Source organism: Lepidochelys olivacea, assembly GCF_965140295.1.
Source record: "Lepidochelys olivacea isolate rLepOli2 genome assembly, chromosome: 6".
NCBI classification, from domain to species: domain Eukaryota; kingdom Metazoa; phylum Chordata; order Testudines; family Cheloniidae; genus Lepidochelys; species Lepidochelys olivacea.
The window spans coordinates 123800617-123814603 of NC_140416.1; the positions used below are offsets into that span (position 1 = coordinate 123800617).

Below are 13987 nucleotides of genomic sequence, written 5' to 3' on the forward strand. Positions count from 1 at the left end.
GATGGACACACGGTGAAGGGTACAAGGAAAAATACCAAGTGGGTTGTGAGATGCCCAAATCCATGACAGGTGTGGGCTAGTGCTGCTGTGCGTTCCCAAGTCTTCTGGGGGCACATGGTTTCAAAACTGGGTGCGACAGCCTCCTCCCTCCCTCCCCCTCCAGCTGTGCCTCTGCTGCTGTGCAGGGCAGGGCGGTGGGGTAAAGGGGCTGGGGCATGGTATTCGCTGGGGGGACAGGAGCATGGTTTGGCAGGGATAGAGATGCCACTGGGGTGAGGGAGATGGATGTTGGGCACCATCTGGCAGGGGAGGTGGGGATGCCGGCTGATGTTGGGGGAGGAGGCGGGAACTGGTGGAGACCCTGTCTCGGGCAGGGAGGTGACAGGATGCTCAGGGAGGGTAGGTGCGGGGGGGGGGAGGCAGGTGGGCACCAGCTGGGGGTACAGCAAGGGGAGGGGATGTGGGCATCAAGGATGGGCACAGTCAGGGGGACTGTCAGAGAACGACCTCGGGATACAGTCGGGGGCCGGGGGCACCGTCCCTGTGGTGGAGGAAAAGGAGAAGGGGGTGGGCCGGGGGCACCGTCCCTGTGGTGGAGGAAAAGGAGAAGGGGGTGGGCCGGGGGCACCGTCCCTGTGCTGAGGGAGAAGGGGGTGGGCGGGGGGCACTGTCCCTGTGGTGGGGGAGAAGGTGGAGGGCCAGGGGCACCGTCCCTGTGGTGGGGGTGGGCGGGGGGCCAGGGGCACCGTCCCTGTGCTGAGGGAGAAGGGGGTGGGCGGGGGGCCCCGTCCCTGTGGTGGGGGAAAAGGGGGATGGGCGGGGTCCGGGGGCACCGTCCCTGTGGCGGGGGAGAAGGGGGTGGGCGGGGGGCCGGGGGCACCGTCCCTGTGGCGGGGGAGAAGGGGGTGGGCGGGGGGCCGGGGGCACCGTCCCTGTGCTGAGGGAAAAGGGGGTGGGCGGGGGGCCGGGGGCACCGTGGGAGGCGGTGGTGGGGGAGAAGATGGGGGGCCGGGGGCACCGTCCCTGTGCTGAGGGAGAAGGGGGTGGGCGGGGGGCCAGGGGCACCGTCCCTGTGCTGAGGGAAAAGGGGGTGGGCGGGGGGCCAGGGGCACCGTGGGAGGCGGTGGTGGGGGAGAAGATGGGGGGCCGGGGGCACCGTCCCTGTGGTGGGGGAAAAGGGGGATGGGCGGGGGCCGGGGGCACCGTCCCTGTGGTGGGGGAAAAGGGGGATGGGCGGGGGCCGGGGGCACCGTCCCTGTGGTGGGGGAAAAGGGGGATGGGCGGGGGCCGGGGGCACCGTCCCTGTGCTGAGGGAGAAGGGGGTGGGCGGGGGGCCGGGGGCACCGTCCCTGTGGCGGGGGAGAAGGGGGTGGGCGGGGGGCCGGGGGCACCGTCCCTGTGGCGGGGGAGAAGGGGGTGGGCAAGGGGCCGGGGGCACCGTGGGAGGCGGTGGCAGGGGAGAAGATGGGGGTCCGGGGGCACCATCCCTGTGGTGGGGGAAAAGGGGGTGGGCGGGGGCTGGGGGCACCGTCCCTGTGGCGGGGGAGAAGGGGGATGGGCGGGGTCCGGGGGCACCGTCCCTGTGGTGGGGGAAAAGGGGGTGGGCGGGGGGCCGGGGGCACCGTCCCTGTGGCGGGGGAGAAGGGGGATGGGCCGGGGGCACCGTCCCTGTGCTGAGGGAGAAGGGGGATGGGCGGGGTCCGGGGGCACCGTCCCTGTGGTGGGGGAAAAGGGGGTGGGCGGGGGGCCGGGGGCACCGTCCCTGTGGCGGGGGAGAAGGGGATGGGCAGGGGGCCGGGGGCACCGTCCCTGTGGCGGGGGAGAAGGGGGTGGGCAGGGGGCCGGGGGCACCGTCCCTGTGGCGGGGGAGAAGGGGGGTGTGCGGGGGCCGGGGGTACCGTCCCTGTGGCGGGGGAAAAGGGGGTGGGCGGGGGGCCGGGGGCACCGTGGGAGGCGGTGGTGGGGGAGAAGATGGGGGGCCGGGGGCACCGTCCCTGTGCTGAGGGAGAAGGGGGTGGGCGGGGGGCCAGGGGCACCGTCCCTGTGCTGAGGGAAAAGGGGGTGGGCGGGGGGCCAGGGGCACCGTGGGAGGCGGTGGTGGGGGAGAAGATGGGGGGCCGGGGGCACCGTCCCTGTGGTGGGGGAAAAGGGGGATGGGCGGGGGCCGGGGGCACCGTCCCTGTGGTGGGGGAAAAGGGGGATGGGCGGGGGCCGGGGGCACCGTCCCTGTGGCGGGGGAGAAGGGGGGTGGGCCGGGGGCACCGTCCCTGTGCTGAGGGAGAAGGGGGATGGGCGGGGTCCGGGGGCACCGTCCCTGTGGTGGGGGAAAAGGGGGTGGGCGGGGGCCGGGGGCACCGTCCCTGTGGCGGGGGAGAAGGGGATGGGCAGGGGGCCGGGGGCACCGTCCCTGTGGCGGGGGAGAAGGGGGTGGGCGGGGGGCCGGGGGCACCGTCCCTGTGGCGGGGGAGAAGGGGGGTGTGCGGGGGCCGGGGGTACCGTCCCTGTGGCGGGGGAAAAGGGGATGGGCAGGGGGCCGGGGGCACCGTGGGAGGCGGTGGTGGGGGAGAAGGGGGATGGGCGGGGTCCGGGGGCACCGTCCCTGTGGTGGGGGAAAAGGGGGTGGGCGGGGGCCGGGGGCACCGTCCCTGTGGCGGGGGAGAAGGGGGGTGGGCCGGGGGCACCGTCCCTGTGCTGAGGGAGAAGGGGGATGGGCGGGGTCCGGGGGCACCGTCCCTGTGGTGGGGGAAAAGGGGGTGGGCGGGGTCCGGGGGCACCGTCCCTGTGGCGGGGGAGAAGGGGGGTGGGCCGGGGGCACCGTCCCTGTGCTGAGGGAGAAGGGGGATGGGCGGGGTCCGGGGGCACCGTCCCTGTGGTGGGGGAAAAGGGGGTGGGCGGGGTCCGGGGGCACCGTCCCTGTGGCGGGGGAGAAGGGGGGTGGGCCGGGGGCACCGTCCCTGTGCTGAGGGAGAAGGGGGGTGGGCGGGGTCCGGGGGCACCGTCCCTGTGGTGGGGGAAAAGGGGGTGGGCGGGGTCCGGGGGCACCGTCCCTGTGGCGGGGGAGAAGGGGGGTGGGCCGGGGGCACCGTCCCTGTGCTGAGGGAGAAGGGGGATGGGCGGGGTCCGGGGGCACCGTCCCTGTGGTGGGGGAAAAGGGGGTGGGCGGGGGGCCGGGGGCACCGTCCCTGTGGCGGGGGAGAAGGGGGGTGGGCCGGGGGCACCGTCCCTGTGCTGAGGGAGAAGGGGGGTGGGCGGGGTCCGGGGGCACCGTCCCTGTGGTGGGGGAAAAGGGGGTGGGCGGGGTCCGGGGGCACCGTCCCTGTGGCGGGGGAGAAGGGGGGTGGGCCGGGGGCACCGTCCCTGTGCTGAGGGAGAAGGGGGATGGGCGGGGTCCGGGGGCACCGTCCCTGTGGTGGGGGAAAAGGGGGTGGGCGGGGTCCGGGGGCACCGTGCCTGTGGCGGGAGGCGCCGTCGGCCCGCGGGAGGCGGCTCGGCTCGGCTCGGCCCCGGGGGGCGGTGCTTCGCCGGGCCGGGCCGGGCCGCGGCCTGCGCCGCGAGGAGCCGGGCCGGGGCCATGGCGGGGCCGGGCTTCGTGCGGACGCTGGAGAAGCGGGACGGCTCGGCGCTGCGGCTGCAGCAGCGCGGCGCGGGCGGGGTGGGCTGCGTGGTGTGGGACGCCGCCCTGGTGCTGGCCAAGTTCCTGGAGAGCGGGGCCCGGGCCCTGCGCCGCCGCGCCGTGCTGGAGCTGGGCGCGGGCACCGGCGCCGTGGGCATCATGGCGGCCACGCTGGGGTAGGGCTCGCCCGGCTGGGCGGGAGATGGGGCGGGCCGGGCTTTGGGGCTGCCGCGGTGGATCCGAGCTCAAGCGAGCCCCGAGTCCTGGGGGTCGGATCTGGGGCGTTAGCTCGTCCCTTTAAAGGGGGGGTCACTTGTAACGCTGGGAGCTAGATCTTAACCCCCCCAAAAAAAAAATTGAGGGGGAGGGGTGCCCGCTGCTGATCCGCGAGGTCGGGGCTGCCCTCAGGGTATGTCCAGGCCGCACACCCAGCTGGGGGCTGTGAGTCGGGTTTGAGCCCGAGCCCGCCCTTCCGTCTGTGCAGGAGTCAGTCTCAGGGCAGGGGGTAGCCCCCCGCCAGGGCTAGGATCCCCTGGGCCCTGCTGTGGCTAGGGTCTGTGCCCTGTCGTTCTGGAGTGTGGACGCAGCTCAAGCTGCAGACCCGAGTCAGAAGGTCTGTGTCGTGCGGTGGGGAGGTGCGAAGCACGGCTGTGAGACCCAGGTCCGATATTGTCAACCCAGGTTTACCACGCAGTGCGGAGGCTCAAGCACAGGCCTGGGAACACCTAGTTGCAAGCCTGGGTCCCACCCACTTGGGCTCAGTGTTCAGTGTAGACATACCCAAAAGGTAGATCTGTGCTGTAAAAATCCCAACCCATGGCAGCAAGTCTCAGAGCCTGGGTCAGCTGACTTGAGCCTAAAAATTGCAGTGTAGACGTTCCTGCTTGGGCTCTGAAATCTAGCAAGGGGCATGGGGCTCAGAGCCTGGGTGCCAGCCCAAGCCCGTACAATTTTTAGCCCTGCACCCGAGCCCCGTGAGCCCATGTTAGCTGACTTGGGCTGGTCGTGGCCATGCTGTAGGGTAGTTGTTCTTTTTTTTTTTTTTTTTGGCAGTGTAAACTATGCTGAGTGACCACCAGCAAAGAGAGTAACAAAAACCCAGCCAATTTCTAAAGATGGGCCTTTAACTGAAGTTATGCAGATTTACACTGGAACTCACCTGGGGGTGCTTTAGTTTAAAGTATGGGTTGGGCCTTCAGGGGAAATATCGCTCTGTTTTTATACAAGGATCCCACTTTGTAGGAGTTGTAGTAGAATCCTGTTTCCTGGTCTAACCCTCTTAAATTCTTATGGCAAGTTGCATTTTGTGAGCCAAGTCGTCTTTCCATCAGAACAGGAGCGAGAATTGCTGAAGTAACTCGGCACGTATTTAGTCATGACTTTAGTCTGCAGTAGCTTTCCAAAAGGAATGAAAGAGGTTACAGATATGTCTATTTTCAAACATTAATAAGGAGTCTTAAATTTGTGTTTCTGGGGCTTCCTTTGTATGAATTAAAAATATTTCTTTTGTAGGGCAGATGTTACGGTCACTGACCTTGAGGAACTTCAGGATTTGCTGAATGTTAATATTGAAAAGAACAAGCATCTAGTCACAGGCTCAGTTCAAGCCAAGGTACTGAAATGGTTTGTATAATCTTTTAATCTTGATATTTAACTTATGCGCAATTGCTGTAGAATGTTAATAAATATTTGTTTTATCAGAGCACCTGTGAGCCCTAATCACAGACCAGAACCCCATTGGGCTGGGTACTGTACAAACACAACAAAAGGAGAGCCTTACCCCAGGGAGCTTACAGTCTAAATTCAACGCAAGAGATAACAGATGCTAAACTGCCAAATATGTTTGGAAATTGTGGTATGATAGATTACTTGTAAAAATGGAAATTCCCCTAAAATATACAGTGAAATAAGTAGTGGAGGACTTAGCCCAAAGTCATATAGATTTTGCACTAAATGTTACACTTTTAAAACATACTTTTTTTTTTTTTGGTATAATTTAAGTTTGCATTTTATATTTACCTGTTCACTTTTTCTAGGGGTGAAGATGTAAAAGAATTTCTGCCTGCACCAGATTATATACTTATGGCAGACTGCATTTACTATGAGGAGGTAACTATTTGAGAACTGTAGAAATAATGACAGGTTTCAGAGTAGCAGCCGTGTTAGTCTGTATTTGCAAAAAGAAAAGGAGGACTTGTGGCACCTTAGAGACTAACAAATTTATTTGAGCATAAGCTTTTGTGAGTGAGCTGTAGCTCACGAAAGCTTAAGCTCAAATAAATTTGTTAGTCTCTAAGGTGCCACAAGTACTCCTTTTCTTTTTGTAGAAATAATGAGTTTGATTGGAAAGAACCTGGGAATTTTGGATTTGGTGTGAGAGACTCTGCAATTTGTATTAAAATCTTTAAATAAATATTGCCACTAGTTTTCAATCTATGTGGCTCGGAAGAACATTACTTGATGGCTGAGTATTGAATGATGAATTTTAAAAGCTGTTGTTTTAAAAATGAGCAAATAACACATTTAGGGTCAAAAAAAGAACAGGAGTACTTGTGGCACCTTAGAGACTAACCAGTTTATTTGAGCATACGCTTTGAAGTGAGCTGTAGCTCATGAAAGCCTATGCTCAAATAAATTGGTTAGTCTCTAAGGTGCCACAAGTACTCCTTTTCCTTTTACGAATACAGACTAACACGGCTGTTACTCTGAAACCTGACATTTAGGGTCATGTGGTATGAGGCCTGAATTGGGTCTTTTGAGAGCAGTAGTTCAGAATTGTGCCCAATTTTTTTTTTTCCTTGGAGTTGTAGGGAAATAAAATACTGCTAGCTGATACTGGAGAGTTTCACTGTGTATCGGTGGACATTGTATTAGATGATGCTGAAAGACTCAGCATTATCTCCCTCAGGGATTCCCCGTGGGTCTGTTGGGAGGAGAAACCATGCTTCAGAAAGTGGCCCTTCTGGTCCATCCCCCTCTGCAGAACTCTCTCCTTGTGGTACACCTGAGCTAAGGCTAGTAGAAGATCTGGGTTGGGGGAAGCAATCTCTAGGAACTAGTCCTCCTGACCCTCCTTTTAGTTTTCTCACCAGCCTCCAGAGCCACGGCCCTACAACTCAGAGCCCTTTTTTCCTAAAGGACAATCTCTAGCCCTAAGTCACATCTTAAAATTAAGTCTGGTTAAATATTTTTTAATTTTTGAAAACAGATGTCTGTAAATCCAATGTATTGCTGTGAAGAAGTAGTAATCTGGCATATTTCAAGGAAACGGCTACTTTAGCAGTGTAGTATATCCTTGGCTTGGATGATATAGACATAGAGGCTTATAGATAAAACTGACCTATACATGGAAAATGTGTAAAAGGCCATTTTTTCTGAGCAATCTCATATTGTAACTTTTTTCCATTTATCCTTTCTGCTAACTACAAGTCACTTGTCCGAGTCACTGTACTAAATATAACTCGCTGTCTGAAAAGTAAAATAAGAAAGTGTCCAGTTCAGTGAACCCTGTCTCTAGTTACGGAATGTAGTAGTAGTAAAGTGAACGTTGAAGTCTCAGTGGCAAATACTTGATCTCTTTTGGGCAGTCACTAGAGCCATTACTGAAGACCCTGAAAGAACTTTCAAGTCCTGATACCTGTATCATATGCTGTTACGAACAAAGGACTATGGGTAAAAACCCGGAAATAGAGAGAAAATACTTTGAGGTAAGTGTCCTTTGCCGTCGCGCATGCTTTGTGTATATGAGGACTGTGTAATGGTTCACTTGAAATCCTCGGGTCAGTTCCCTTCTGTGTCGCTGTACAAGTACAATGCATAGTACAAGTCAAGTATGTTAGTTGTGGGAAAATTTCATGTGACTTTGGATGAGAACACTTTTTCAGATGCAGGGAAGGAGTTGATCACCAGTTGCTTAAATTGTGTTTTCTGATTTATTTAATAATCTCCTTTTTGGGGACAATAATTTTTTTTAACACCTTAGTTCTGCATTGATGCTTTTGATAATTCACATTCATTGTGAGCATAGTAAACCAGACTCACAAAGAAAGGCAAATAGTTGTCTGTGCTGCTTGAAAGATCTTACAAATTAATGAAAGAACACCACATGTATAGGTCACTATCTGCAAAAAGAATAATGTAGTCACTTTTGTAGACATGAGTCCATTAGCGTTTTGATTCCCCCCCACCCCTGCAGCTGGCTTGATGTTCCCAAACAGGGTCTCAGAGATCCAAAATTAGTCCTTTCAGTTTTTTTAAAGAAATCTCTTCAAAATGATCTTTTGAAAGTATAGACTTTTGGTATATTCAGAATATAAGTACAATTTTCAGAAGTGTCAGTGGGACTTAGGAGCCTAAACTCCATTTTCACAAATGGTTTAGGAGCATAAGTCTCATTGAAATTCAGTGGGATTTAGGAGCTGAAGTGCCTAAATGAGCTTAGAAATTTGGGTTTAAGTTGTTAAGTCACTCAGGGTATGTCTACACAGCAGTTAAACACCCACGGCTGGCCCGTGTCAGCTGACTTGGGCTCACAGGGCTTGGGCTGTGGGGCTGTAAAACGGCAGTGTAGATGTTTGGGCTTGGGCTGGAGTCCGAGCTCTGGGACCCTGCAATGTGGGAGGGTCCCAGAGCTTGGGCTCTAGCCCAAGCCTGAAAATCTACACTGTAATTTTACAGACTTGCAGCTTGAGCCCTGTGAGCCCGAGTCAGCTGACACGGGCCAGCAGTGGGTGTTTAATTGCTGTGTAGACATTCAAAATTTTCCCCCGTATGTCAATATTAGAGCATGAGTAGGTGGCATAGAGGAATTATATCTTGGTCTGGGAACTTCATTGTCACAGCATAGTACTTCTTTGCCGGTGGAAAAAACAAATCATGGGTAACAGCTGGATTCTCCTGAGGTACTGCAGGCCAAATAGTCTGAAGTTGTGGAGGTGCTAGTCAGTCCAAAATTTGGCCCTGCATCTGCAAAGCGCAGCCGTTCCACGTGAACACTGGGACCTACAGAATGCCCTAATATGGGCTGGGGAAGAGGGCAAGGACTTCTGAATAATGCCTGTGTGTGCCAGCATTACCAATACTCTGAGAATTGCATTGGCTTTGGGGTATATATCGTGCTAGTGGCCCTAACAATATCTTGAATGCTTTGGAACCTGGTTACCTGAGGAATACTGTCGTGTTGCCAGAGTTGAGATCAGTGCTGGAGCCAGTGCTCCCACAATATAAACAAGAGTGGGTCAGGTGGTCGCATGAGGTTCCTTCTTTGGCTTGCCAGAATCCAGATTTGTTAACTTCCCAAGCACACTGCAAAGCCCATCTTTTTTCACTGGTATTTAGGGAGGTAGGGGGAAGGATGGGTGGTGATATGATGTGCTTTGGCCTAGTACTTTAGTTTTTGTGGAAGAGCTTTTTAACTGGAATTTAGCAACTGGAGATTTGAGGAATTGAAACACTATTTTGATTGATTTTGGTTTTTCCTGTTGGTTCTTAAATTCTGGGACGGGTGTATGACTCTGGATTAGCACCAGATAAGTTAAAATTAAAATAACTGTGCTGCGTGGTGTTATTAAAGATAAAATTGTTAATTACCTAAATCAACAAACTTTTGTGGGAGAGAGGGATCCCTTGGGCTATCTTACCTCCTGAAGCATAGCTGCTTTATGCAGAATATTTTAGGACCGTCAGTGAAACGAATGCACTTAAAGGTATGTTAAAATGTCAACATTGCTAGAAGTATTTTGCTTACTACCTTTTATATTTTAATAACAGCTGCTCCAGATGGACTTTGAGTTGGAAAAGGTTCCCCTAGAGAAACATGATGAGGAGTATCGGAGTGAAGACATTCACATCTTGAACATCCGAAGGAAAAAAATGGCAGGGTATTTTTTATTGGCATATTGGAGATTGTCAATAATTCACAAAACTGTGGTTTACCTAGCATAATTTGAGCTGGTGGGTGAGTGTGAGGAGACAGAAGAAATATTCAGCCACCATTCCCAACGTTACAGTATGCAGCAGTTACAGATACATACTAGTATATTTATACATTCCATGAGCAAGACTTTAGACTGGTTAGGAAACAAGGTTAACATCCAATCCACATTGCAAACTAAACTGGACCTACATTTGTAAATGGGCTGGGGACAAGCTAACTGGAACCAGGTTCCCTGGTGTTGTATTTTGTAGTGTAGGGTGGGTCTGAATGGGCTGTTTTAATTGTGCCAGATACGGGGACTTTAACTTTCCAAAACATTAAGCTTAAATGTGAAATAAAAAGTTTTAAAAATAGATATCAAATAAGGCCCCAAGTTTGCAAATACACTTGAACAACACCAGCTTTAAAAGGAAGCTTGGATGTTGAAATATTTATGAAGAAAAAGAATTGCAGATTTAGTCCTTTTAAAAAACAAAACAAACAAATTAGTGGCAATTGGATGTCTAACAGTGAATGCTGGGGAAAATGAGGTAGGATCAGAGGTTAAAATAGGGAAAGGACAAGTTAAAAATGACTTAGACAAGTTAAATGTCTTCAAGTCACCAGAGCCTGATGAAATACATCCTAGAATACTGAAGGAACTGACTGAGGAGATATCTGAGCCATTAGCGTTTTATCTTTGAAAAGTCACGGAAGACAGGAGAGATTCCAGAGGACTGGAAAAGGGAAGTTATAGTGCCATTCTATAAAAAGGAAATAAAGACAGCCCCGGGAATTACAGGCCAGTCAGTTTAACTTCAGCTGGAAAGATAATGAGCAAATAATTAAGCAATCAGTTTGCAGACACCTAAAAGATAATAAGGTGATAAGTAACAGCATGGATTTGTCAAGCACAAATCATGTCAAACCAACCTAGTAGGTTTCTTTGACAGGGTAATAAGCCTTGTGGATGGGAGGAAACGATAGATGTGTTATAGCTTGACTTTTGATACTGTCTCCCATGACTTTCTCATAAACAAACTAGGGAAATACAACCTAGATGGAGCTACTATAAGACGATAGGCATAACTGGTTGGAAAACTGTTCCCAGAGAGTAGTTGATCAGTGGTTCACAATCAAGTTGGAAGGGCTTATCAGTGGGGTCCTGCAGGGATTTGTCCTGGGTCCGGTTCTGTTCAATATCTTCATCTTACAAAATTTGTGGATGATACCAAGCTGGTAGGGGTTGCAGGTGCTTTGGAGGATAGGATTAAAATTCAAAATGATCTGGATAAACTGGAGAAATGGTTTGAAGTAAATAGGATGAAATTCAGTAAGGACAAATGCAGAGTATTCCATTTAGGAAGGAACAGTCAGTTGCACATACACAAAATGGGAAATGACTGCGTAGGAAGGAGTACTGCGGAAAGGGATCTGGGGGGTCACAGTGGACCACAAGCTAAATATGAGTCAAAAGTGTTACACTTGCAAAATAAGCGAACATCATTCTGGGATGTATTAGCAGGTGTGTTATAAGCAAGACACAAGAAGTAATTCTTCCGCTCTACTCTGCGCTGATTAGGCCTCAACTGGAGTATTGTGTCCAGTTCTAGGCACCACATTTCAGGAAGGATGTGGACAAATTGGAGAAAGTCCAGAGAAGAGCAACAAAAATGATTAAAGGTCTAGAAAACATGACCTCTGGGAGAAGATTGAAAAAATTGGGTTTGTTTAGTCTGGAGAAGAGAAGACTGAGAGGGGACATGATATCTTTTCAAGTACATACAAGGTTGTTACAAAGAAGAGGGAGAAAAATTGTTCTTCTTAACCTCTGGAGATTTTTAAGAGCAGCAGGTTAGACAAACACCTGTCAGGGATGGTCTTCTGGATGATACTTAGTCCAGCCGTAAGTGCCGGGGACTTGACTAGATGGCCTCTAGAGGTCCCTTCCAGTCCTATGATTTATGGTAAAGATGTCTCTTTATTATTTGGAAGAAAAAAATAGCTGGCAAGCCCTGAGTTGTTCGCTCATGGAATAAAATGCTTTAGTTAATATCTTCCACATTTCACTTACCTTGAAAAGCATAGTACAGATGCTTTTATGGTGAACTATAAGACAGTCTAGTTTCATTATAGCTCCTGAAAATGTCTGTCCTCTGAAATGCTATCTTGTAATCTCTTACTGCAAAACCTAGCAAATTCCAACTTGATAAAAGTATCCTACAGAAACAGAGCCCTAGCCGCCTACTCTTTCTTCAGTGCTGGAAACAGAAAAGTGTCACAAGGCTGTGTGAAATTAGGCCTTTTGTACACTTACACCAATAGGTCCAGCATTTAAAGTGGAGATTGGAAAAGGGCAAACTGCTTAAACTCTTCAAAAAAGGGTGCATCTCCAAAAAGCACTACAGAAAAACGAATAGTTGATGTGGGGATGTTGTTTTGCTCAATGGTACAATTGAGTTACTGTTGGATATCTTAGGTGTAACAACATTGTACTTGAAACTTTAAGGATACGTGGTTTCTAACTTGGAATTACCTATTAGAGCTAGTCATTACCATGAGTTTCATGATGTTCCCTTTAGGAATAATGCTTAAGACCATCTGCATTTGTCTGACATTTGCGAAGCATAGGAGTTGGGAAGGAACTCAATACAGTTTTATGTTAAACTTGTTGCAGTGACAAACATTCTAATGCACAGCCTAGCACTGACACTGGTCTATGGATCAGGTCCTTGGAGACTTTGTTCATGTTAGCTAGATCACGTTCTTTCTATATGATGTAATATGGAGAATATATTGTGCAGAGTGTAGTGACAGAACATATCCAGAGCTAGTGTTTAAATACAAGTGGGCCATTTAAAAGCCTGTGTTTGAGGTTTTAAATCTTTTTTTAACAGAATTTCCCATCGTGAGATCTTTGACCATGTTAACTGATCCTCTGGAGAGAAGAGAGAGAGTATCAATTAACTCAAAGAGCCTGTCTCCAAAGCTGTTCATGGCTCATCTACAGAATTCTTCTAGATGGCGGATTGGGGATGAGACATAAGAAGAAAGTGGGTCAGTCGCTATAGAATCACAATCAGTATCCGCCTTAGAGGACAAACTCGATTTTTTAATATTGACAAAGCAGCCTCACCAAGAGAGAGCTAAAAATGGGACTGAAATGTAACCTAGATTGATGTCATGTTCCATTCATCTGCATGGGCCACCTGTATAGATGGGAGGGCCACACTGGTGAATCAGTGTCACAGCGTCAAATAAATCAGATCCGAGCGTTCCCTAACAAAGCCCGTCTGAACAGAAGGGCATGCAGGAAGCTGAAGGTCACCCACTTTTCCCGAAGAGGAAACTCCTTATTTCGCCTTGAATTTCGCCTTAATTTAAGAGCAGATGTCTATGTATATTTCATAAAGAGTTTGTACTTGAGATGGTTCTTGGTTAGCTTTTGTTCTGCACGTAGTTTTGAAGCCTTATCTATAGTTATGGGTTACTTTAACTAATTACCCACCTCAAGGTGGATGTTTATACCTACTTTAACCTTGGATAGTTGAGCCCCCAAGATTGACTATAGTAGAGTGGTTATCAGTAGAAGAGAGCCTGCCCCATAGTGCACAACAGAGATGCAACAGTGATTTTTCTATACTAATTACTTCTATTAGCTAACGAAACAATACACACACTGCTGTCTGGTAAAGGAGAGACCAGCCAATCCAGAATGATGGTATTTGCATTACCCACATTAGGCCTTGCGGAAAAGTGTGAAGTGTTAGTCTTCATCCTCGCTATCATCACCACCACTAGTGGTCATCATTTTGTTGTCTTCCCCCACCAAGGCGCATGAGCCAGGAGACAGCTTTTCTGACGTGATAGGCTGATGTCCACTAGCGTTCAGATGTATTTATGAAGATTTTAACCCCTTTTCCTTATTTGCACTTCCACATCTCACTGTGTTTGGGGTTCCCTGCTTTGCAGAGGCTAACTTGTAAATTCCTCTCCTACTCATTAGCATTTACCTCACCTTATCACTCAGCAGTTATTTTCAAAACATCAGCATATCACAAACCTAGACACAAGCTCAGCATGTTTATTATTAACTTATCCTAAGGCCTAATTTGGCTAAGCTAAATATTTTACAGGCCTGAGGCATGTAGGCCTTGTGTTACAATATTAATTAGTACTTATTTCACTTCTGTATACTAAATATACCGGATACCTTTTATCCTTGGCTACAGTTTGTACATTATTATTTGTATGGCAGTGGTGTCTCCGAGTGTCCCAGTGATACACCAGCACCCCATTGTGCTAGGCACGATGCAAACCCCAAACAACAAGATGGCCCCTGACCTATGCTAGATTGTTCTCCTTAACTCCGTATGTATATTTATTTCTAATGTTAGTAATTGAAATGTCAAAATCTGACTTTCTGGTGAGTTTAAAATAGTCCTTGTAATACCCTAGTC

At 50.9% G+C, this 13987-nt stretch overlaps 1 protein-coding gene across 2 annotated transcripts; it reads left to right on the top strand.

The window, feature by feature from the left end:
* Positions 1 to 3462: 3462 nt before the first annotated feature.
* Positions 3463 to 13746, top strand: VCPKMT (valosin containing protein lysine methyltransferase). 2 transcript variants are annotated; one of them, XM_084630700.1, is made up of 6 exons: positions 3463 to 3789; positions 5126 to 5236; positions 5650 to 5722; positions 7201 to 7320; positions 9383 to 9487; positions 12425 to 13746. In XM_084630700.1, the coding sequence occupies exons 1-6, from the start codon at positions 3572 to 3574 to the stop codon at positions 12437 to 12439; spliced, it is 642 nt and encodes a 213-aa protein (XP_084486826.1). In that variant the 5' UTR covers positions 3463 to 3571; the 3' UTR covers positions 12440 to 13746. The 2 variants fall into 2 exon arrangements, with proteins under 2 accessions (XP_084486826.1, XP_084486825.1); XM_084630699.1 differs by having other exon boundaries at positions 3508 to 3789; positions 9383 to 9492.
* The last annotated feature ends 241 nt before the right edge of the window (positions 13747 to 13987 follow it).